This window comes from Plutella xylostella, chromosome 15 (assembly GCF_932276165.1).
Source record: "Plutella xylostella chromosome 15, ilPluXylo3.1, whole genome shotgun sequence".
Classification (NCBI taxonomy): Eukaryota; Metazoa; Arthropoda; class Insecta; order Lepidoptera; family Plutellidae; genus Plutella; species Plutella xylostella.
The window spans coordinates 961,112-987,799 of NC_063995.1; the positions used below are offsets into that span (position 1 = coordinate 961,112).

A 26,688-nucleotide genomic window follows, 5' to 3' on the forward strand; every position below is an offset into this window, starting at 1 on the left:
TTATCCATAAGGCTTTAATTACAGTCCATACAATTTTAAAATCAGTACTTTGACATAAGTATGATAAAAAGTCATTATTTAGGTCACTTCTGATATCTCATTTTCTTTAAATTTTTAGTACACTCATCCTCATTAAAAATTATTACATTTGTCATGAAGACCTTTTTAATAGCAAATGCCACTGATGCATACAGTTTAGTACTAATCTGTGCCAAATTGATTTTTCCAGTTTGCAAATTATAATCGTAAAATCGGTCTTTTGTTTTAATGAGCATTACAAGTTGGTAGTTAGTTGCATATGAAAAAGTGGATACTATTACATCTTAGTCATTTTCTCTTTTCATTCCATGTTAGTCAAATTGGCACATACGCTTAGATGATTCATGATAAGATTTTATAAATGGAAAATTAAAGAATTAGAATGGCATAAACCACCTCCAGTACCAGTTTAACTTGTAAAGATCACTGCAAGATACGTCTAGTAACAAGAAATTTCATTAGACCACAACTTTTAACCTAATTTTTTTTTTAAATCTTACATAAGAGATTCAGTATGATTCTTCTTTTTTCTGCCGCCCCTAGCAATAAGGCTAGAGGACAAATCACAAAGACATTAAACAACGAAAATTTGTCAGTTTTGTCACATTAAGTTTTAGCTAATAACGATAAAGAACTTCAGGTCCCAATTATTAGAAACAGGTCTTTTACGCGTGTCGTTAAAAACCTAAGTATATGTATAAACACGATACAACCCAGTTATGCAAAAGTATGCAATGTCTTTTCGGGACACAGATATTAGATTTAAAAGTGTCAATTTAAATATTACTCAAAGGACGACCGAATGGCGTAGTGGTTAGTGACCCTGACTACTGAGCCGATGGTCCCGGGTTCGATTCCCGGCTGGGGCAGATATTTGTTTAAACACAGATATTTGTTCTCAGGTCTTGGATGTGCCCGTAAAATGGCAATAGGCCCGCCCCCTATTACATTGGGACTAACATAACACTCTGGCGAAAAGTGGGTGCAGCAATGCACCTCTGCCTACCCCGCAAGGGAGTACATTAGTACAAGGCGTGAGTGCGTGTGTGTGTGTGTGTCAAAGGAAATTCACTCAGCCCCAATGGTGTTAGTCCAAGCATCATATTCACATGATATATTTTGAGATTATAACATCTCCAATTGCAATTGTTATGCACTTAGATTTTATGATATTATACAAAACACGATAAGTCACTTAAATAATAACGGCAGTGACTATTTACATGTAAGACTTCAATATGTAATAGATTAAAAACGATATACATAATATTAAAACAAACTACAATGATGTTTAACACACCATCACATTATAAAAGTACGCGTAATATAACGTAACTTTAGGAAAAGCCCTACAAGTATAATATCTTATGGCGGACAGCTATAAATAACCGACTTATAGCTGCTCATTTAATACCTCTTACTTGTCTAATAGCAGAATATTATTTTCACTAACCCTCATTTTTGTATAGATCATAAGACGCAGCGCACGAATTATTACTTATTAATAACACAGCACAATATTGGAAAAGTAAGTCGCATGAAAAATTCAATAAGAAATTGAGATTCTGGTTATGGAGAGTACAATGGTAAGAGTCGAGGAGTATACCGAAAGATTCCTAGATTCTAATCTAAATTCGGAGGGTACAAGGAGGCTATAGGATTGCAGAGGTCGGCTGATGTTGTCACTTTGAACGACAGTAGCCACAATATGGCTAGATTCTGTCGTCAGAAGTACCAGGAGACTATAGGATTGCAGAGGTCGGCTGATGTTGTCACTTTGAAGGACATTAGCCACAATATGGCTAGATTCTGCAGTCAAAAAGTACCAGGAGACTATAGGATTGCAGAGGTCGGCTGCTGACATTTTGAAAGGCAGTAACCGCAATATTCCGCAGTCGTAAACTAGCAAGTAGCTATACCAGTGGAGAGGTCGATTGGTGGTGGCACTTTAAATCGCAGGAAAAAAGTACCAGGAGGCTATAGAGGTGAGGAGGTCGGCTGGTCACACGCTGAGCACGGCTATGGGCGGGGGCTTGTCCGCCGGCGGGGCGGGACGTCACGCGCGCGCTCCCGCCTTCTCGCCCATTCGCTTGGCCAGCTCTGAGATTAGCTCCCTGGAAATAAAAGGATTTAGTATTAGTCTATAGAAAAAACTATAAAACTAATGTGATCTCTCACATTGGATCAAGCTACGAGGATAAGTGCCAATTTCGCCATAGTGGATTAGAGCATAACCAGAGATTATTGCTTGACTTTTGACACATCTGTCAAGAATTTAATATGGAGATAAGATGACGTATAATTGATCAACCATTCCCTGGTTACGATCTAACCGACTGTGGAGAAATTGGAGCTAAGTAAATCAAAAAAACAAAACTGAGTGCCATCAATTGTGATCCCACAGTAACCTCGACGCAAAGCTATCAATCAGCCATTACCTGTATATAAGCGGGTCCATATTCCGGGCCAGCATGTACAGGATCCACCAGTCGCCCACGTCGGTCCGCGTGGACACCACCACCGCCGTCTCCATGGCCAGGGACCTGGCTCGGGCGTGCAGCAGGCGCGCTCGGATGGATGGTACGCAGATTATTACCAGTCTGTAACAGGGAAATGGATGGGTTAGAGAAGCTGGTAATATTATGTATATCATATCGATTATTCATAAAGAGTTAGAAACTTGAGGAAGTCTGGAGAACAATTAAAAAATATTACGACAGAACATTCAAGGCACACACGGCATAGTGATTTCTATCAATCTTCATTCTAGCACTCTGGTACAAAAGAATCAGTGCCTCAGAACCGCTGACACGTATGCAGAGACATAGTATTCATAGACGAATAACAGTTTAGTTAAATTGGTTCAGATCAGAAGTATAGGTTGCAGCAAAGCGAACCTAAAAAGTATTTCTATCGACTGGACACAAGAAGAAGAAAAATAAGTACAAAAAGGCTACAAACCTGTAAACAACCAGCAAACACAGCATCACAGCCAGTATGATGTACCAGAACCACAGGAAGATGTAGGTCTTCTCGTTGACGATGTTGAGCGGCAGGATGCAGAGCGAGTCGTGCGTCTGGATGCTGCCCGACGCGCCGTACTTGTGGAACGTGCACTTAGTGACGCGGGGGAACACGTAGATCATTGGGTCCATTCTGCGGAGGGGTTGAGGGTTGGGTTAGCTATGATTGTTGAAAAGATGCTCGAGGAGTTTCCATCGTCATTTCATCTGCGCAGTGACTGAGCCCTTGAAGAATGGTGGTAGACTCATAATCTTGACATTCAACAAATAATTTTAATTTGCATAAACGATGAAATCTAAAATCTATATTAGGGAAAATAAAAAGGGGTCACACATTGCTTTAAAAAAATACTGGCAAGGTGAACTTGTGTTCGTCACTGTAGTCAGAGGATTAGCCGGATCTTTTTGTCAAACTCCAGAGCTGCTGGACTCAGATTTGTCACCGTTATAAAAGGATTGGCCAGTCAGATTTGTCATCAGTCCATTGTCCACCAGACGAATATAAAATGCAGTTGATACCCTCGTAGAAACTCCTTTCTACACCTCTTACAGTCGTACAGAAAGCACACACCACAAAAAGCTCCAACCAATTCTGTAACCCACATAACCAACCAATCATCGCTCACCTCTGCTCCTGCGGCACCTCGCTGTACCCCAGCACCTTGACCCCGTACGAGAAGAACTCTCCCCCGAAGAAGCTGTCCATCATGAGCAGCTGCAGCACGATGTTGACCAGGCAGAGCAGCTCGCAGCCCCAGTAGCGGAACGCGTACATCTTGTGGCGCTGGAGAGAAAGAGAGAGGGCGGTTAGTGGTGTGATTATACTGTAGAGAGGGAAAGGAGGATGGAATGGAGGTCAGTGCTGTGATGCTGATGTGGTGAGAGAAAGAGAAGGGTGGTTAGTGGTGTGATGCTGGTGTGGCGAGGGAAAGAGACGGGTGGTCAGTGGTATGATGCTGGTGTGGTGAGGGAAAGAGATGGCTGTAACCCAGCGGCAGAGTGGCGGGAAATAGTTCAAACTCAGGAAGGCTGTTTAGAGCTTCCAATTAATCACATTATTTAGTAAACATTCGAATTATTCCTCTAATAAAAGATACAATAACTTTACAGACTGTGTCGAAGAATTATGGATTTATTTGTTCACATAATTAATCCCCTGTAAACAATAAATTTTAATGATCTTTAAAGAATCTTATCAACGACGAAAGCACTGAATACGTTTGTGAATGTGCCATTTACAAACAAGACCTCCCTAAGTGAACCAACAAGGAAGCTTTATTAAACCAACAAAGAAGGTTTAATAACTGGCATAGGAAGGCCACTCTACCATTCAAAAACGAGTTAACGGCGACTCTATCTCGTAGCAACAGCTCCCGTTTCTTCGTTATTTCTTATGATAAAGTAACCCTCCAGGGTTACGAAATGGGCCTACCGAGGAATGCGGGGGCGGGGTCAGACGCTGACCCATCTCCAGCCATTAGGACCAGCGCCGGAATGCCATCGTTAGTTTTTACAGTCAGATCGAACGTCTTGCTCGCATTCCAGAATTAATTATGTGTGATACAAATAGTGGGGCTGTGGTTAATCAGGTGTTCTTATTTTGTTCCACATTTATTACCTATCAGGATATTTTAATTTGAAAACTGTTTGTTGTTAATCGAACTTAACAATAAGTGATATTTGAAAGAGTAAATCAAAGTATAAGCCCGACCTACAAAACACATTCAAAGCGCCACTATCCTTTCATTCACAGAAAGTCATAAGTCATTTATTCAGAAACTATCCGATTGCAAATAAACAAACCGGCACATAAAATTTTGTGTATGCGTAGTTACGGGTGGTCTCTAGGATGTATCAGCTATATTAGATACCTTATTTAAAGATTTCGGCGTTCCTAAAACGATAATGAACACACACGACACGAGTTACTATCGCTATGGAATTACTGAATGACCCTGAATAGGAGTCGCACTGTCTGTCTGTCCAGTTAATCGTGATATGTATCAGATTATAGTCCACATGATACGAGCTGGTCGAAGGCCTCGTGACAATGGCGACTTGTTACCCGACCGCCGATGATAAGGAGTCAAAGATGCTTTGTAAAATGTACAGGATGTTGCCAAATTGGTGTAATAATAATTGTTGCCAAATTGGTAAATAAAATACAGTAATAGTAAGTAAAATAAAGTTAACAAACAGAAACAGGTGACAAAGAAGGTGATTTAATGGGGTTTTCTGAACAACTTTTGTTTTACAAGAAAATTCGTACCTACCATTTTTTTCTACCGTCATCTTCACCTCTTTCGGCTAACCATACCGCTTTTGCATTTGCAACATCCTGTATATCATTTGAGTATTCGACAGTCGAGCTTTTATGATACGTATTATACAAAATGAATGTCGTATAAAATGCCTTAACTCGAAACTAATTAGTTTTTAATGTGTTTAGTCTACAACACCGGTATCAGGTTGTCTGATATAAGACCACACCTGGCTAGGAACAGAATTCCGAATAATTGTTGTGGTTTACGACGGAATGGTATTTTGATACCATTAAATGCCATTTAATCATTTTGGAATGCCAGACAGTAAACCATTACAAATACATGTCCTGCACTAAGTAATTTTTAATTTAATTTGTTTAGTACAAAGTTTATAGTATACTACGGTTAGTTACGGAGAAATACTCCCTATTTCTATATATTATCGGGAAATCAGCCAGTAGCCTACCTTAAAGCTTAGAACCGCGTGAGTCCTGCCAAAGAGTAAGTTGAGTTGTGTATGCACGGAATATTATATTTAAACGCATGAATTTTATCCAGACTGTACAGTACCTACTTAACTAATATAAATAGAAAATTATTTATTCGTACACAAGAACAGATTTTATAAAGCTTATATACAAACACATAGGTACAAAAATGGCGGTGTTATCACTAAAAGCGAGTTTTTCAAGACAACCTTTGGGTGGAAGAATATATTTATGTTCAAATAGGGTCAAGTGTACTAAAGAATTTAGGAATAAAATTAATATACTTAGTTTGATCATAGATTATGACGAATACAATGTCCGATCCGTCGGCCAGGGGACAAACACTGTGAACTATCAACAAGCCACCCTCGGTAAGTTGAACTATGACAAAGGTGCAGTGTCGCGTGAAAACGGCAGATGTTACACCCTTGTCAAAACGAGATTGCAGCGCACACCTGCCCGTGTTTATCCCAGAACGACGTTGCAAAATACTTACTGCAGTGTCCTATTGCAGAAAACATAATTATACTTCAAGGGTATCTAATTTAGAATACCGATAAAACTGTAACCATATGCAAAATTCGTGTGAAATAAAGTTTGTAATTTTTATGCTTCATTCATATTGACAAGTTCTAGGTAAATAATAGAAATACGATCCGTGCGGTCAAATTCCATTAATTGAAAACAATAACAACCATAATTTGCGTACGTTTCATGTGAAATGGTTACATTAGCATTGCTGGTTTCGGATTACTTCATTTCACATGATTAGGTCTACAACTCTACATACATGGCATTTTTTAAATCAAGGCATTATCTTGTTTCGTAGATTAAATGAACATAATGTTTTAAGGTTATATTATTCTCTGCATTTCGCGTGGCGAACTTACTTATATACACAAGTTTGGATCACACGTGTTGGCCATGTGTAAGTACAAATAACCTTATATTCTGAAGACGAACCATGAAATAATAGTACAGTGAAACTATAAAGTCCTGAAATTAAATGAGGGCGCAGCTATCTTTCATGTAGCAACCCTATATAGCGAAACAAAACTGACTTTGATACTTGAAATTTTGCCTGTGACTACCTACCCTATTTCTGTATTTAAAAACAACATACCATCCACAAAAAAACTCATTATTCAAGCTAGAAGGTGTTAATATGAAGGCTAATAGTGAAACCAATAAATATTTAATTAGATAACGTTATTACAACTGTATAAAATATCCGGATTTGTTGACGAAGGGCACACATAGTAAAATCATCAATTTCTCTTTTTAGACGGCCTGTTCTGTTTCTTCCAGGAGTTAGAAATATTCCATTATAGAGCCCTCTTTTGCAATATGCCAGACGGTACTATCCGATACTCCTATAAAATAAAATAAAAAATGCTTATTTGAAACTACCCTAAGTTAAGAAAAACAGAGTTACAGAATGAGAATTTAGTAAGTAAACAAAAAATATAACTTCAAGTATCAAAATGTTATGGTTTGACTCAACTTAAACCAGCTCAAACCTACAACCAGCGGTATGTAAACAATGTTCGACTTGGGCTCTAAACCTAGGTTTATCGATAAATGAAGCGTTGGTACTGATAAAAAATGAATTATTACAATTTGTACAATGTTACATACCCGTCATAGACGCTGTAAGAGCGTAAACATCCTCCAAATTCGACAAAATGTGTCCAGCTTCATGTTCCGCTAAACATTGTATAAAAACTCGATAAATAACTTCCCTAGCTTGACTACGAATATTTTTCTTCTTCTTCCTAATTGCAAACAAGCGTAAATAGTTGTTTTTATCTAGATTATCCTAATAATTAATAAGAAAATTGAAAAAACAGCCAACCGCCAACTGCCATAAACAATTGTTATGACTTTTATGTTTCTTTTCTAATGGTGCCAGGCTCCTGAAAATTTTAGTTCCTCAAACATTAATTTCAGGACTTTATAGTTTCACTGTAATTAATAAACGCTAAACTCAAAAATTACTGATTTTTAACCTCAGACTGCCAAAAGGTTTAAAATTGATTCGCTTAAAGTCATGCATTTATTATAATTTATCACTGTCTGTGTTGTATACTAGTAAGCTCTTTAAGTTATTTTTACTCACTGTATTATTATTAAACACTAGATTATTGATATAATTAAGTACCTACTAGAGATATGGAAGAGCGGGGCCTTCTGTCACAGGTTATTACATAGCCTACTAGGTTGGTCTCAGCACTTGATTATAGATTGTGTAAACCATTATTGTTAACAAAATAAACATTTTTAATTTTAATTTAATTTTAAAGTAAGTTCTTTAAATGAATTTGATTCCAGCAGAATATGACCTGGAGCAAGAGTTTTTGCACAACTTTTTACCGTATTTTTTCTCCATCGGCCATGCTGTCTTGATTGATCAGTTCAATCTATAATAATATGAGCTACTTAAACTTTAATTATACTACCATGTATATGTTACTAGAATGTATGCAGGTTATTGAACGCAAATAACAATGTCGATATAATGAGTTCCGTTTTTTACTAAGCTTCTAATTTTTTTAATTTATCAAGCATACATCGTTACTGGAGGGTTACTCCCCATAAACATGAGCTTTCATGCAATCGGTATGCTTAATGTAAGACCACTATCGAGCAGTACTGAGAAACTTTTTTCATAAGAGGGACCCCTTTATCCCATAGACTAAATAGAGATACAATCTACGTATAACGTAGCGCCCGCGCAGCTTCATCTATACACAATAGGCCATAGGGGATGAGGGTAGCTTTATTACAAATACGAGAAATACTCGGTAAATCCTCCCCCATAAAAACAAACATTGGTAAGGAATAGTAATAATATTGGTATTTTTGTGTGATGTAAACTTTGGGCGTAGTAACTTTAGGTTTCAGTAATATTGAACCGCGAACAGTCCTTTTTAAGCGAATCGAAAAAATAAAATCGTGCATTACTTATTCCAAACAAAAGAAACATCTCAGATTTCGCGTCACGAATCCATAACGTCAAACATCGCACTCCACGTTTCAACAAAATAGCTAGGAATTCAAGCATTTACATCAAATTTACATTCAAAACAATGCCTCGATGGCGGCACGCATTCCCTCCAACACTGCGTGGTGCGTGCATAATGATAATTACATGTCCGCTGGCTGTCGCAGTGTCTTCACTCTGGGACAGCGATATTTTAATGCCAACTAGATGGAGTGTCAGTGCAAAAGAAACGTCTCGACAAATGGGGTGTCATTTGTGATTTTATTCATTGGTACAGGCCCTGTAGCACGGTGCGCTATTAACACGTGACAAAACTTCTCCGTCGCACTCACTCTTGAGGCTGCGCGATGTGAGTGAGCGCGATGCAAAACTTTTGTCACGTCTTAAATGCTCGCTGTGCTAGCCCTTCTGGTTGTCATTAGGTTGAACTTAAAACGGTTTGACAGTAAACAAAATGCAACAGTTTTTGTTTCATTTTGTATTTGCCTCACCATCTAGTTCGTATGTTGTCGATCTAAGATGATAGTATGTCCACACGCCCGTCGCATCGCAGTGTCTTCACTGTCGGACCGCCACCGTGTCATTATGCATGTGGGAACTTGTAATTTGAGATAGCCTTTTGTAATAAATCGTTTACCTGCATCGGTTGAGTAGTAAGTCTTGCGAAAAACCTAGGAGTTGTACTATGCCTGTAGTGAACAATAATAAAATTATTCGCCTTGGCTCTGTTGAGCTTTATTCTTGTTCAGCCTATAGCAGTCCAGTGCCGGAGGTCGGACTCTCCCAAAGCACGTCACTGTATGCGATCTAAAGCTTTCCGCATCCAAACATTGCCAGCCACCTTTTGCAAATCGTCACCCCACCTAGCTCTATTGGTTTGGCAAAAGGAATATAAATATTATTTGTATTTGTTTCAGTTTTCTTGGAAGACTTCCTAAATTCATGTCGTATGTTAACTAAAGTCCATGTGTGGCGTTTAGCAATGCCCCCTGCGCAGACGCGCAAATACACATGTTTTTATGAAATGACGTATGTCGTATGACATCAATGGCCCAGGGGCCCGATTGGGCCCGATTCTGGTAGCGGAGATTATGTCCAGAGATTTTTTGTCAAGTATTTTTTCAAAACATCTCGCTGTCAATAGCAAGAAGGAATGGAAGGAATTTTAAATCTCGATTGCCTTGTAATATCTTCGTAGCTTTAGAATAATTAAGATTTCTCGCGCAATTTTTTATTATTGATTTCTTCTTACTGACACGTTCACAGAGAGGTATATGATAAAAAATACTCGACCCTGGACATTATCTTCGGAATGGCCAGAATAGGAACCCAGTGCTTGGTCGCCACGTGCGGAGTCGTTTACAAAAACCGGGTCACCGCATAGAATAACCACATGATCCTACTCATCCATCCATACTGTCGTACTCAGTACTTATAAATCTTAAGGCCTCTACACACCAAAGCCGCTGACCCGGCGGCATAGCCCGGCGGCCTAGTGCCGGCGGGTTAACATAGTACAAAATGAGGCATGATTGTACAAAATGAGGCCGGCGGGTTGAGCCGGCGGCCTGAGCCGCCGGGTCAGCGGCTTTGGTGTGTAGAGGCCTTTAGAATATGGTTTTTATAAATGCGGCAGTGTGCTCGTTTTGGTCCTTTTCTATGCAGCGATGGGGAGTTTGGTAAGTAGGTACCTATATTTTTTATGCAATAATTGGAACTTATACCATAAAAATGGAGTGGTTTTATAAATCTATCCATAGCCCATACAATAATATAGCATGATGAAAATATTAGGTTAAAGAAAAGAACCATTGCAAGATTGCAACTAAATTGAACACCAACTTTAAGTTATTTTACACGCCACTGAGCAAAATACTAGCCATTTCGTAAAAAAACGTTGACATCTATTTCACTTTTACCGTAACTCGAGGTAAATGAAAGCGCCTTTGGCCTATTTGCAGGCTTCTAAAATTCTTAGAAAAGTCAGGGGCCTCTTTCTTTACCAAGGCAATCATTCTGTGTCGATCTGGTAAAGTGTTACGGTTGTTCAGTATGTAAGTAAGTACATAATATTAAATTGATCTTATTAATCTATTCCTTGATAACATCTCCGCTACAATCAGATTATGACAAATAAGGCTTCTTAAGAAAAAAAACTTCGTCCATACTTTTAAAAGTATTTTTACGAGAAATTTTATTCCATAGAAACGTGGACTCGGGTGTACCCTTCATATTCTATCAATAACTTACTTTTTATTTGGTTTACCTCAACTACACCTTCAGCAGTTTATCCCATCTAATTAGACGTTACTGTTGCACACCTTAACAGGGTGTCTACTCAAAATAGGCTAGTCCGACGAGTATAGCATGTCACCTCACCTATAAGGCGGGTCTACAAAAGGTTCAGTCGATCACCTGTTGGCTAATATTGCTTATATCCGCCAGATGGCAGGAAGTGCGGGCAAGTAGGAGCGTTCACACAGGTATATGTCACCTTGTGACTTTGTTGACGATCGTAGCGGCTTCACTGGACAATTTGTAGATGAGAAAATGAAAGAAAGAAAGAAAGAAAGAAAAGACATTTATTTAGAGCTACACGAATACACCACTTACACAGAAAAACAATTTACATATACGCTAATCACACAAACACAGGATAGTACACAAAACAAAAAACAAAAAAATAAAAAAAATAGTTAAAATACATACAAAAAATACACAAGAAACAAATAAGGACCTAGAATACCTAGCCAGTCTGTGTTGGTGGTGCATCAGCGCAGCGCCAAAAAGGCCCCGAGCTCAGCATATGCTACAAGTACATAAATGCACCTGCAGCGCTGATTTTCAGCAGGGACCCTTTACGTGACTCACGGAAACGACATCGAGACATAAAAATACAACATAAGTAAATAAACTAAAATATAACAGAAACAAGCTCTAAATGACTGGTTGGAGGGTTACGGGACATACAGTTGGGCATTTAAATGCTAAGTTAAGTACTTATCGTTTAATCTACAGTTATTGTGAACCAAGGGTCAGTTGTTGTCAATCATAGGAATCATGGTGTGAAGAGTTATAATAATAATGTTATGTTAATGATAAAATAAAACAATCTTATCAAGAAGCCAGGGTAATGTACGATATTTAAAAATTCATCAATTGCAAAATTGGAAACAAATTTATGACAGACAGGCAGATATTTTAGCGCGTCCATCCCTCGTCATCGATCAACTGTCAGTTATCTTCCAATTTTAAACGTTCCATCTCACACTTTCAAATATTGGCACTGGCCAGCTAGGTTTTTTTTGTTTAGCAGACACAATGATAGCCACCCTAAAAGCAACACATAAGGGATTTATTTGAATTTCGATTGAATTAAGACACGAATGAATTAAGACTTTTACCAAAATCTACAGTGTTATACTTTACACCTACTACTCGAAGCGTAGCAGAATCGTGAGCATCGGGTTTTAATCGAATGGTTGGATCGAGTCTCGCCGTGACAGCGGGTCCGACGGCGGTTTTTGTTGGCGGTCAATGTCCGCTAGCCGGGACCATTGCGTAATGACCCGTAACACTTCACTTACACAGCATCTATTGCTTCCTGCCCTCCAGCAGACAGTCTAGCCGGCTCTGGAACCCGGAATGTACAGTATTCAGTGCGATTATCTCGCTGCGGTTTTTTGCGCCAGTTTTTGAGTAGTCACCGATCCGGTTTGGAAAGTGCTCGTGGCGTCGTTATTAAGGCTGCAGGAAACAAGTCAAGATTCAGACCACTTTTTGCGTTCCCAATTTTCCCCTCGCCCGTCGCTTCAGGCAAATGAGTCGTGTGTTCATTATTATTAAAATATTATTCAGTTGCTGCAATTTTACATCTCAAACTCGATTTTGAAGTACTATAATTTCCATTAGCATTGGCAAGAACGTCATTGATCGTTGATCAAGCACGTGTATGTACATTATTATGTATCGGTCGGTCGCCGATGACTGGCTGACTACAGGATGTCACTGCAATAGACGCTCTTCCGATGTCGGAGTCACGGCCAAACGAAATATACGGAGTATTTGATTTAACATTGTGTTTTTGTACTACTGTACATTTCAGTATTGGGCAGGTACTGTAGAGAGTACAACTACTGTACTAAGTACCTATCTACACAATGGTCAATATAGATTTTATGTCATGGAAAGCTAAATACATCCGTAGAAGATACTTTAAACATAGTAGGTAATGGTAAATTAGGACACACAAAATAAACTCTACATATATTTCATTACTTAATGAAAATAGTTTAGTTTTTCCCCACACTATTGATTTTCATTGTTAGTGATGCGAAGGCCGTGCACTAATGACTGGTTTTCCCGAATGCATTTTTTGTGAAAGTCGAAAGTGGACTGAAGACTGAAGTCCTGTCAATATGTTGGACACGATAAAAATACATTTAACATCAGTCCTTTCATCGTAAGAAAATTTGGCTGTCTGTCGTAAAAAACACTGGACAAGAGGGAATCTTAGACATTATCAGAGTATTACATAATATGTTACAATGATAATAATTATAATTATGCTCACATGACAGTAGCAGCTTATAGCAAGAACTCTGACCTTGCTGTTAACAAGTCTTGTTATCTGTTTTGTAATGCATACGGGTGTTAAATATTCAAAAAATATGGATCACATTGCAGAAAATAAATAATTGACAGTGACATAACCGATATCAGATTTTTATACCGAATACATCTACCAACTACGATATAAGTGAACCCTAAAAGCATCTAGCTTAATGTTGTACTTTGTGTAGAGTTTATTATATTTTTAACATAGATGCTATTATTATTATACATGTAACGCTACAATGCGGCTGAGCTTAATAACAATAATTTTAGCTTTCAGCATAATTGATGACAACCCCCGGTTCAACGATCTATCCTAACAAGGAAACAACCCAGTGTGGTGTGGAGATGACTAAAGAACCTTAGATTCTTCCAGACCTTATAGAGCGCTGCGCGGGCGCAGGAGTCATTACGTGCGCCGCCGGCCGTGGAGGGTTACTCTATCTTAACAACTAACGAAATTAGCGAAAGCTTTAATGCCATCGGTGGTTTAATGCAATGTGATAAAGTCGTGGTTAGCGCAGCAGCGCTCCGAGACTTCGTTTTTTGCAAGCGAGAGCGACCCCTTGACAGGGCATCGACTCGTATCGCGTGAGCAGCATACCCTTCGAATTGCATGGTGGAATGAATGCCCAGATTCGGACTTCGAAAATAATAATACCAATGGTGGGTAGTTGTGAAGTTCCTTTTGTTGTTACCGAAAATGCCGTTAATTTAGATATAATGAGAGAGAGCTCAAGTTTTTTTACGTGTATCTCGAATGACTACGGATTCAAATAATAAGTACCAGGAGGTCAGAAAAATCCAGAGTAGTTTTTGTCGAAACATTCATCTTAGCCAAAAAGTTTACAAGTACCAGGGCAACAGAACAACGCAAGAGGTCACTCACCTTGGCGTACCGCAGGAGGTATCCGATAAGGACATCCTTCTTCTTCTCTCTCTCGTCCACATGACACGCTCCCACATTCAGCCCCATCACGATGGTGCGAAGAAGGCCGCCCTCGAAGGCGTCCCATAGGAACTTGGGTGTATAGCACATTATTGCCTGCAAGAGGACATGGATGTTAGCGAGTGTATTTCTTATGCAACTATGGTTTCCTAGTACTTTGAGGCTAAACCACAGAATAATAAGTAGGCTTAACTATGAATGAGCAAGGTACAGGAAGAATGCCATTAAAAAAGTCAAAACTGGACGTAGCACTGCAGTCCTTTTTCAAATAATGTAATTAAAATTTTATTGCTTAAAGCTTTAACAGATCTGTTTTCCTTATACGGAGTGTAATCTAAAAATGTTCTGGTCTGCTCAATGTTATGTTACAGTAACAGTCCGACGTAACGAGACATTCAAAACAACGGACGGACGATCAAAGAGAACTATTAAACTATCAACATCATTGTTTTTGATCGTGCCAAGTGAGTACGTGATTTCATTTAGCACATGGATTGAATTTAATTAATATAACTTCTTCTTCTTGTTAGTGTGTCGGTGAGAATAACAGGATTTGCAACTAGTCAAAGGATTACTCTGATATATTAGCAGTCAGTTTCTGACCGGCAGGGTGCGCCGACGCCGTAATCCTATTTACTCGTATTAGGTCAGTCAAAGATACTTATCTTACCTGTCAAATACTTTTATTCAACAATAACGAAACACTAACGAAGATGTGGGCATGAATTTATGATATTAGTGAACTTTCTATAATACCTATACATACTATAGAAAAATATACATGCTTATATGAGTACAGCTGTACAGCGGAGCCTAAGTAGAGCATATAACATATTCTTAAGGTCACGTCTGGCTGTCAATGACCACCTGTTACCGCGTCGCCAATTAACACAATCCACGTCCTCCCAGCACCGTTACCGCGTGGTAACTGACCTAATTCGCACCGCGACTGACGGTCAACCTCCTTTCGGTAAGCTCTTTGTTTATGGCCTTTTTGGTGAATGGTTCCATTCCATCTGTGTGTTAATGATGTTATGGTACTGGACCAGCTGGTTGCTTAAAAAAAGTGTGGCTATACTGAGTAGTTTCAAAAATCTGTTATCAAACAAACTTGTTGCAAAAACCACTAGTCTAGTATTCTTATTATGTATGTATTGTATATCCTGCATAACTGTTGTATTTTAAATGAAAACTATGATATTATATTCAGGTTCTTTTCCTTACATCGTCAAATCTGGAAGTTCCGAAAAAAATCCGTTATCTGAGCTACGTGACTGTTGACACGCTGAGATTTCAGACAAAATGAACGAGTGCCAAACATGACGAATACAAAAATATACTTTCGCAGAGCAGAAAGGAACTTTAAGCTAATCACGGCATTAACATTTAAGGACTTAAGCTTAAAGTTTAATTTCTATACAAATTACCGATGAGATGCGTCACAATCATGCAATTTCACAAGTGTAATGTGAAAACGAAGGTCTCCTATTTAAAATTCATCTTAAAACAACTTGTTTCGCATAATTTAACATCTATTGTTTTGTCAAAAGTCAACTGTGCGGTAGCCGCCATTGTTGTACTTTATTGCACAGGTTACAAGGTAAGTGAACGAGTTATAGCTATTTATTAATAGAAATTAAGCTATATTTAATTAAGTAGGTACATAAATTTTATCTATGTAATGTTTAAACCATAACTTCAAATAGTAAGTAATCAATAATTTCCATATAATGCAAATCAAAAGTGGTTCAGAAAGAGCTTTATATAATGATTGAATAAGGTATAACATATACCTTAGATAGGTATATTTTAAGATGCAAAAAGTATCTATACCTATTTGAATAAAATTATGAGAACCAGAGCATAATATATTTAAATACAATCTCGTATTGTATGAGACTCGGATGTTTGAACAGCTGCAGCTGGCACTATTTAAAAAATATAAGTTTATGCAATACAATTCTTATCTTATGGGAATAAAGCAAATGCTACATAACCATTTGCTACCACATTATATTTATATTGCATGTATACAACATACTTTATTACATATTACTATATTCAACCTTTTTTGTAATGTTTACTATAAAACACAGCCATTCCCAAAATTAAAAGTGTGCAACATATATGGGTTTGGTTTATTTAAACAGCGGTGAAGTCATAGTTAACTATTTGTGGTGTCAAGGTACATTCAAATGTGCCACTGCGTAACTTGCAGTCCTTCGATTAAAGTCATAGCAAAAATAAACTATGTATTTCTTTTGTCTCAGGATTCCCAAAGGCCGCGGCATGTACGAGTCTATCTCCGTAGATATCCTTGTTTAAAACAACGTAATTTTTCAACTTAGATAAGGCTATCATGCCGCGAAAGCCAATGCCATGCATACATAAAGTGTAATAGAAATCTACGAACAAGATCGTATAATGTATTTTTATTACTTGGCATAGATTTTGAGCAGCCTTGGAGTGTCTTTTTATTTATTTTGAATTAATTTAAAAACTAAGTTATAAAATAAAACATAATGACAAATTAAATACTCACAAGCAAAAATGATTGATTTCGTAATTAAACCGTTTATTTTGGCTGTTGTTTATTTGTTTAATAGTATTTTGATTAAAAAGACACACAAAGATTGTTTAACTTTTGTGCTAAATAAGAATGAATACAGTGTAGGTAGTCGTAGTAAAAGAAGTAAGATAGATAAGTACTTACTTGAAAGAAGAGTACGAAGCACACCCACTGGTAGTAGGTGTGGTATTTCTTCTCCCTCGTGCTGTCATACTCGTTGAACACGCCCGGGTGAGCCACCTCCCTGCCCACCTGAAATATAACACGAGTGTAAAACATGACGATGTAAATTTTTCACGAGTGTAAAACATGTCAACATTAATATTGTATGAGTGTAAAATGTGTCAATATGAAATTCAACGAATGTAAAATATGTGAATATGAAATAAAATGAAATTAGAGCAACCCTGAGATTGGAAATTAATAGTAACTATGATTTTCTTCGCAACTTATTATGCTTGGAGCATCCACGTATTACGAATACACTATGCGAACGCTCAAAGGCAACGATACTTTAATACGAACTACATGGAATGGCAGTTCTACCACTAAGCTCTTATTTAGAAATACTTCGGTTATACAGAAGCTTTGTGACGTTATTCATTGGTACAATGGTTGTCGTTAGGTTTAACTAAAAAAAAAATAGTTTTTGTTTTTTTTTCGTTGGTTTTTGTATGTGACACAACATGTCCGTATATTTAATCTACGCTCGGTGGCTCTAACAGGCTCCACTCGTGCAGAAGTCACATGTTTGATAATTCTTGTTAATGGCTACGTCTGGTGCAGTGAGGTAATTGCCTCCTTCCGTGCTCTATCTTCTCGCATTATGAGCAGATTAGTAATAAAGCATAGGGCACGGTACCTTTATACTATAAGATTATGTCAGAACTAAGATACATATATTATGCTCATACCCAAATATGTAAAGGCTACAACGCTGATTTAGCAGAAGTCTTACAGGTGAATTATTATAGCATAGCTTCTTAAAAATACTTGATTTATTGTATTTTAGAATCGTATCATAGGATATGTAGGTATATGAGAGTTTCACAATCCCAGTATCTTTCATACTCGTAATGGCACAAACATACATTATGCATTTGCCACATCTTTATGTTTTAAAGATTCTGAAGTTTGATGGTTAAACCATAAGATGTCGAAAACAGTAGGTCACTTCGAAACAAGAATAATTCAGAGAGATCTAGATCACATGTTTCATTCAAATGCCTGATTCCAGCCGGCCTAGACTTATTTCTAGTCCATTCAGTTTCACTAAGAGAGATGCGAGTGAGTTTATAAAAACAATGAAAGCTTTGTGCAGGAAAGGAACTCGGTCGAATATTGTCTTATTCGCGTCATAATTGTTTCGCACTAAAATCGCACACGATAAGTTTCTCTTTCATCGGCCTATGAATATTTATCAGTATTCGACAAATATGCATATGAAGCTTTTTAACCCACGACGGCAAGAGGAGGGTTATGCATCTGTCTGCCGTAGCGTAGCTACCAAACGACTGAACCGATTTTCGTTTTGTTTTTTGTCGCCTTAGGTAACGTAACCCGAGTGTTTCATGGAAATCGGTTCAGCAGTTCAAATGTTATGCGGCTTTTAATGTTAAATGTCGGGAGTTTAACGTTATTTAGGATATTAACATAAAAGTTGGTAACTTAAAGTTATCACAAAGCTAGCGAACTACCTCACGTCCGCACATAATATACTCGAGGAAAGGAAATAGACAGTTACGTTACGTGCCTGCCTGCCCCGTGCATGTGACTTGATGTGCCTTATGGCAGACATCGCAAATGACACCGCAGTTACGCAACCACCGTCACAACGATACGTTACGGATGAGCGAAGATGTCGCAGGCTATGTTACCCTGGTACAATATACAGAGCAACTTCTGTCATAAAATGAGCGATAGAAAAAAAACAGCCTTCCTGATTTGGCTATTTTGGGCCACCTGACGTGGAAAATGGATATAGGACTCTTCGATCAAGTATCTACTACGCTAGTATCTACTATATTCCCAAGCTGATGGCTCCTCAATGAGATTTGCCGCCGTGGTCAAATTTCTGCTAGAAGGACTTTTTCGCAAATTTACATCTATGTACATTGTACAATATGTATTACTATTGTATAGTGTCCACCAACTCACCTCCCTCGCGATCTCATCGGGCATCGTAAACGTGGACGTGATCCAACAGAATGTATTCACCACGTGCGTTGGCAGCCCGCTCACGATGCACTGGATCGGCTGCCCCACGTACTGCGTCGCCGTGATGATCATCGAGCACATGAGCAGCAGCACCGTCGTGAATATGTTGTGGAGACGGAATACTGCATTGTCAGTCCTTATCTCCTGGTACTTGAAGTACACGCTCAGCCCTCCTAGTAACTTGAACATGGTGGAGGTACCGTCAAATTGGCATAAGGAATGTGCGTTTCTACTGTCTTAGCTACTAAAATCAGTCTTTTGGTAATTGAGTTGGGGTGTATTCGCTGGGAATGTTTAGGCTTGATTATTGTCGAGATTCCATTTGATCTGCGTCTGGAACAAAAGAGAAGGCGGTTAGTTGGATGCAATTTTCAAATATCTAAGGTCTAGGCTTTGGGGAGTCACTCCACATGACATGACGAAAAATTTAGTTTCGGGGCTTTGATGCGAGAGCCACGGCCCTCGACTCTATCTTGTTTCATTCAACGTGCAGATTGCACGACAGTATTTACACAGAGTAACCTGCATACTACACAGTACGGAGACAAAACGAAAGGTAAACATAACACTATAACATTTTACAATAAATACTGAAGAAATCCATTACAAAGTTCGATGACCTCTTATCTCGTGTCACAAATTAGGTTAAGCCAAACACGGCGTTACAACTTTGCATGCACTAATGGCCATTATCGCTTGCAGTAGACGGGTTGCACCTGTGCAAACGGGCTGACGCTAGGTGTTGGAGATTGCTCTAAATACTCTAAAATAGAATGCCAGAATATAATACATTGTATGTACACTGTACAGACAACATAAGATTTTCGTCAGTATTGATCGTTATTCGCAATCTTTGGAGCTATAGGAGGTCCATGTTAACTAATCAAGCATCTGCCCAACGGTAGAGGAGTAGGTAGCCGGTGAATTCAATCTCGCCTGGATCAAATTTAATACGAATAAGATATATATTTCAACAGTTTATACTTATAATGTGTACAGAGACCAATATAAATTCTCATTTGTGTAAAATCGTATAAAAACCACACTATTGATTAATTCTTATCAAATAATAACAATAATAATTTTTTGTACATATTTGTTAGTATTTAAGTTTTTGTAAGTTTCTTTTATGTGTACAAATAAAGAATATTCTATCTATCTATCTAATAAAATAAACGGTTGGTGGATTAAAATAACATTAAATATAAATTGTTATGAAAATAACTTAAGTACACTTTATATTTTCTCGGCTCAATCACACTTACAAACATTTATACCTACCAAGGCACGAGGAATGTGCAGCAATGCACCACTGCCTACTGCGTTACTTATAAATACATCTAGATGTCCTTTCCCTCAGTCAATCAGAGTCCTCGGTAGGACAGTGATAAATGAGATTCTCACACTGCCCGCATCACGCTGCGTTTTGCGTGGATTGATAGGCCCGCCCCTAACGTAATATTGGGACTAACATAACACTGGCGAAAAGTGGGTGCAGGAGTGCACCTCTGCCTACCCCGCAAGGGAGTACATTAGTACAAGGTGTGAGTGTGTGTATGATATGGACGCATAGATGCGTTTTCTGTGTTGCGTGTGAAGCATTGGACTGTGCGTGTTTTCTATACAAACGGAGATACTAACAAGCAACTATCAGACACGCATTCACTCAACATGCAGCTTGACGCGTACCAGTGTAAGAACCGCCTAAGTATAAGCACTCTACAACTTCAACTATTGCAGTAAGTACCGGAATACCGAAATAACTAGCCACGGTGCACTAAATATACAGTTATTGTCAAGAAAGAAAGGGGCAGCGATGCTGTCCGGTAGCTCTGTCTCTGTTGCTGTGAAAATGATAGAACGTCTGCGAACACGGACCGTATTTCGCTAAAGTTGATAACAATATTCCATTCTATGTAAAGAAATTGTGTGAATAAGAAATTCAGACATGTCCTTGATGACGTAAAACCCCGAACCCCCACGATAAAAAACTAGGAACCGTCTACTAAATGTAATTACTAATTACAGTTCTTAAATCTAATTCGAAGTACCGGGTACCTGACCACAATCTAATTGATATTAAACTAATAGTGACATTAATCGGAAGTTAATTATAGTGCGATTTATTGAACCCGTTCACACATTGCTATTAATACAGCGAGGTCATTATTTCTTACTATTCCGCAGCCGTTCTCCTAGGATATCGCCAATACCACCACCGATCATTACATCAGACCCATTACGTCCCCACTGCGGGACAAGGGTGTCTCCGTCCAATGAAGGAAGGGTTTTAGGCCTAGTCCACCACGCTGGCCTAGTGCGATCCTGGCCACCATAGAAATGAACAATCCTTAATGCCAATTTCACCATTCTCGGTTATCTGACCGACAGGGATTGATTTATAAATTAAACGTCATCTCCATATAAAATTCATGACAGATGTGTCAAAAGTTAACCATTACTCCCTGGTTATGCTCTAACGGAGAATGGTGAAATTGGCACTAAATCAGCGTCGCTCGCTTGTCAAATCTGAAGTTACTTGTACGGATCTGACAGAGGTTTGAGGCGAGCGACGATGCTAAAGGTATGGGGCTGGCCTCATAGCATTGCTGTTAACATACAGTGTCAGTGTATACTGTATGGAAACATCTTGGAGGTCAGGATTCTAAATAGTAACCACAACCACAGAATAATAACTAGCCACAACCAACGCTACCCAAGCTGTGCAGTGCATGTTCCACAACAGTAACTATCAAGATAAACTCTTTCACCCGACAACCCTGTGCCTGACGCATGCAGAACAGTTCCAGTTGCAAACTTAGATTAACAATAGACGAACATAATGGCGTGTCACATAATAAACATTTTGGTTTACTGTGAAACTGTTTGAAGTTCAACCTAATGACAAACATTGTACCAATGAATAAAGTCACAAATCTTCTAACCGAACTAATTCAAAATAAGAGCTCAATGGTGGAATTGTGGTGTTATTAATCGAGACGTTTCCTTCACACTGACAATCCATCTAGTCTACATATTGTTAATCTAAGGTTGCGAATGTAATTAATGCAGTTGAGAACAATGAGACTGGCGGGGACATGTGCCAGCGACCTGCGGGGTCAAATGGCAATTATTACCGGCAATTTGTAATGAGTAATGGATACTCTTGTGGCATTCATTTAAAGTGCTCGGTCTGTGGGGTCAATCGCTCCTGTAGATAGCGTGTCATAGGAGTCATAGCTGAAGGCGCGATCTGAAAAGGCTATGAACACGGAAGAGCTATACCGAATTTGGGTATTTATTTTAGGAACATTTATACAGGTTGGTGACCTTCCCGTTGGCAGTAGCAATTTTCAGTAGGTATAGGAAAACTTGCTCTAATACCCTGGTTACACCTACCGAGTAGAGTGGTGAGACAGTATCCTCGGCCGACCCTCGACCAATGAACGGCTATCAAATGAACGAGTGCTCGGCAGAGGATACTGTCTCGGCCACTCTACTCGGTATGTGTAATCAGACTAATCATGGTTGAAAGTCGGGATATTAACCAATATATTATGTACTAGCTGTTCCCGCGAGCTTAGCTTCGCCTTAAAAAGTTTTCCCGTGTGAATTCCGGGATAAAAGTAGCCTATGTTTTTTCTCAGGGTATAGACCATATGTATATGTCCCAGGCATCTGGTTTAATCTCCTGTTTGATTGAACCGCTAGCCCGTTCATTGGATGACGCTACTCAGTTGAATGACTAAAGAACAACTCGTCAAGTGGTTGACTGTAACGTCCAACGTCTTGACTGAACGTTATTCAGCGAAGTCGTTAAATGGGATATGGTAAGTATAGCAACTTTGTAATGTCTGATTAGGATGAACATGACCAGACAAGAGTCAACAAAAAGACTATGTTACAAAGCTCTCATCTCACAAATTAACTAAACAATAACAATAAACGTACCTTGATATTGTTGTTCATAATTATCCAGTTTCAGCACATTTTTTTCTTTGAAACTATCCGCCGGCGGTGTAATAATAGGTAAATCCATGTTGTCACACCATTTTAACATAAATAACGCACTTTAAAGCTAATTTATTTGCAAAAAATATCAATATAAGTGCTTTTTAGTGTGTCAGCTGTTCGCTGTTAGACGCCATATTTGTTTTATTCACCACCTGACTGATTTTAAGTCCGCTAACTAGTTGGACGTTTTGTGACGCTTGTACAATCAACGTTCGGCCTAGTCATACAACTGAATAGCGTCATCCAATGAACGGGCTAGCGGTTCAATCAAACAGGAGATTAAACCAGATGCCTGCGACATATACATACCAAATTTCATTCAAATCCGTTCAGTAGTTTTGGCATGAAAAAGTAACAGACAGACAGACAGGCACAGTTACTTTTGCATTTATAATATTAGTCAGGATTAGGATGATGCAGCAGTGTGTAGACCCAATTGAGTGCCTATGCAGCGGGTCTCGTTCCATTGCCCATTGTGACGCGGCGAGCGCCCCAATTGGTCGATTCCCGGTGTCACCCTCAATTGACAGCAATCACTGGCCAATGAGCTGCATAATAGAGGCTGGAATTTCATGCGCGAAATGTGCCACTTGATATGAACGACCATTTATTACTATCTGTTTTACACTGAGTTGCAGAAAGGATCTTTAAGTTAATGTCGGCATTAAATGTATTGTTGCCTTGCTTTGACAGTATACGGACAGAAAGAGACAGACATAGATTTAATGTCCACATTAGCTTAAAGTCCCTTTCTGCAACTCGGCAATAGTTACATAATTTTAAATGCCCGAGCTTTTATCGAAACTCAAATGTTTGGATAGTTTAATATATGTACTTATAGTAATAGTTTAATAATACACTCACGTGCAAAGAAACAGTTCCACTTACAAAATGCAGACACCAAATGGCCCCAATTTGTTTAAAAATTTAATGCAAAATTTGAACAAAATATTTACGTTTTTAATTGGTAATATTCTGATGCACCGTTCTATGTACTTTATTATTGCAGAAGGAGTCATTAAGTAAGTTTTTTTTCATTTAGGAGTTATTTGGTGATTTTCTTAATGGAACTTTTTCATTGCCCGTCAGTGTAGTTGTTCATTAAATCGGTTTTTTTGTCAATATTATTCATTCATGTTTAAAATTAGAAGAAAACAGGCACAGAATATCATAACTCGTCTTACCGCTTGTTGATTGATACAAAAATATTAGTCTTAAACAAAGCTTAAACAGTTATAAATGTTGTAATTATAGCATACTTGATCAAATTAATAACACACTCGAACTTAAAACAATAGAACTATTTTAAATAACGCATACTCAAAACAATAGAAGTCCGTTAGTAACGTTGTGTTTTGATTATGATCTATCATTCGACAATTCAAAAACTATCGATCTATTTATATTCGCATAGTAAACAATACTGTTTTGTTTACGTTGCACGCTTAAATCTAAACACTTGTGTGGCCTACTATTGTGACTGTCGATGTCGGAACAAAATCGTTTCAGCCGCCTTGTTTATTATATTTTATAAAGGTGCCAATTGGCCGCGGCGCGGGAGAGAGGACGTAGCTTCAGACGACGTGCCGCAACGTCACCTTTAATTTTATAATATTCATTTTGACGAGCCATAATGTTTCTCGGAGAAATGTCCATAGAAATACATACTGTAGTGACTTTATATTCTATTCTATTCTCTGCGGGGTGCTAGTGCCTGCACCTTGCTCTCTCGAAGGAAGGAACCTTTGTGCATATCACCAAGGTCGAAACTCTTTTTCTATTTTTACCCAAATTATTTTCCAGCACTCTCGTCCACTGCGAGTCGGTCGGTTCACACATCAAGATTGGGTTTGGTAAATCTTAGTTTCCTCATGATACCTTCCTTCAGTAACGTTGCGGCATTTCGTCTGCTGCAACTGCAACCTTATGTCGTCCGCAACAAGTTGCACCTTACTTGTATGTTGTCCTACTATTGTTGTAACTGTCGGGACAGATTCAGCCAAGTCGTTGTTTATAATATTTCATAACATAACTCAACTGTCGGCGCTTATCAGTGTCATTAGACTAAGTAGTTATAAATAATGGCTTGAGGTTGATTTGAAGCGTGTTATTATGAGGCATTGCGATGGAACTATATCATAATGAAATGGATGGAGTTTAAGTGCTTTCTTTAATTTATCTTACAAGATAATGTACCAACCTACAGGCCCTACAGCCTCAAAGCTTAATTTATGGTCTTATACTCTACAACTTTGATGACAAATACTTGAGTCACTCTAAATAATTAATATCAGTTTAGTATTATGCAGGAACCAAACATACATAATGAATTATGAACTATGAGCAATGCATCTGGTATGGCTGATAGAACTATTATAGAAGTATATATTAATAGTTACGATATTAAGGCCCTGTTTCACAATGTCTGGTTAGTGGCTACTTGTGAGATAAAATACATGCTGTCACTGTCAAAAAAATAATAACAGAGAGTGACAGCCTGACAGCATGCATTTTATCTCACAGGTAGCCACTAACCAGACATTGTGAAACAAGCCCTAAGTCATATTGTTAACATGCATATTATTATGGCAAAAGCCACGTCATTTACTTATGTTCTAAAACCTGATTTATCGGATATCCTAAAACTTAGACTAGGTTAAAATACGTCTGAACTTATTCCGAGGAAACATTATGATTCCCACATCGGGAAATATGAACCCCATCGTTTTAACATATCATATCGTATTATTATCTTTAAGCTGCTGGTGTTCCAGTTTAAATAAATAAAAATTATCGGTTTCGGTTTGACATAGGTACTAATTAGCTTAGGTTAGCTTTAAAATGATTTACGTTAACTTTTATCGAAACTGAACAAAAACTAGCCCGTCATAATCGCAAACCTAGTTGACCTGATGACCTGACATCAAATGCCCACGTAGCGTAGGTAAGACTCACATCCTTATCTGGCAAAAGGAGGTCATCGGATCAGCCAGTTAGTGCGTTTTTGTTTAAATCCTATTGACCATACTACATTTAAAAACGCACAGATAGAAAGATCTTTATCTGCGTAACACATTATCACATTACATACACGGGTTACACCTTTAAAGTTAGCTGGTGTACATTACGATTATAGTTTACCGAGGGTTGATTTAGTTGTAGGTCTAGGACCTGAGGCGAGCTTTCGGCCACATCAAACCCGGAACCTTCGGCACTAGCCTAGAGTGATAAAAACTGCACCATATGGCCTTCATTGACATTTTAAAATATAGTCAGGGTGTCCACTCAAAATTCTCAAAAAAATTCCCTGACTTTTCCCTGACTTTCCCTGACCATTTCAGAAAATTTCCCTGACCAGAGATCAAAATAAACAAAAGCTTGGTTTGAAAGTTTTTCGTTCATTTGCTTCAGACTTATTAAAAAACATTGACTGCATAAATATTTATACAAGGGGCTGTAATAAGTGTATATTAAGGCCAAAGAGAATGACTCGGGCAGGTAATTTTG

At 38.4% G+C, this 26,688-nt stretch overlaps 1 protein-coding gene across 1 annotated transcript in view; it reads right to left on the bottom strand.

Annotated features, from left to right (window-relative positions):
* Positions 1–1,104: 1,104 nt before the first annotated feature.
* LOC105391857 (innexin inx1) overlaps positions 1,105–26,688 on the bottom strand; it is a 30,855-nt gene continuing 5,271 nt past the window's right edge. Inside the window, exons 2-8 of the mRNA XM_038107964.2 lie at positions 19,108–19,500; positions 17,095–17,202; positions 14,322–14,477; positions 3,689–3,846; positions 3,001–3,195; positions 2,478–2,639; positions 1,105–2,153 (exon numbers count right to left, since the gene is read on the bottom strand). Coding sequence (XP_037963892.1) covers positions 2,096–2,153; positions 2,478–2,639; positions 3,001–3,195; positions 3,689–3,846; positions 14,322–14,477; positions 17,095–17,202; positions 19,108–19,356 — 1,086 coding nt within the window. The 5' untranslated portion in view covers positions 19,357–19,500 and the 3' untranslated portion in view covers positions 1,105–2,095. The remainder of the gene's footprint in view (positions 2,154–2,477; positions 2,640–3,000; positions 3,196–3,688; positions 3,847–14,321; positions 14,478–17,094; positions 17,203–19,107; positions 19,501–26,688) is intronic.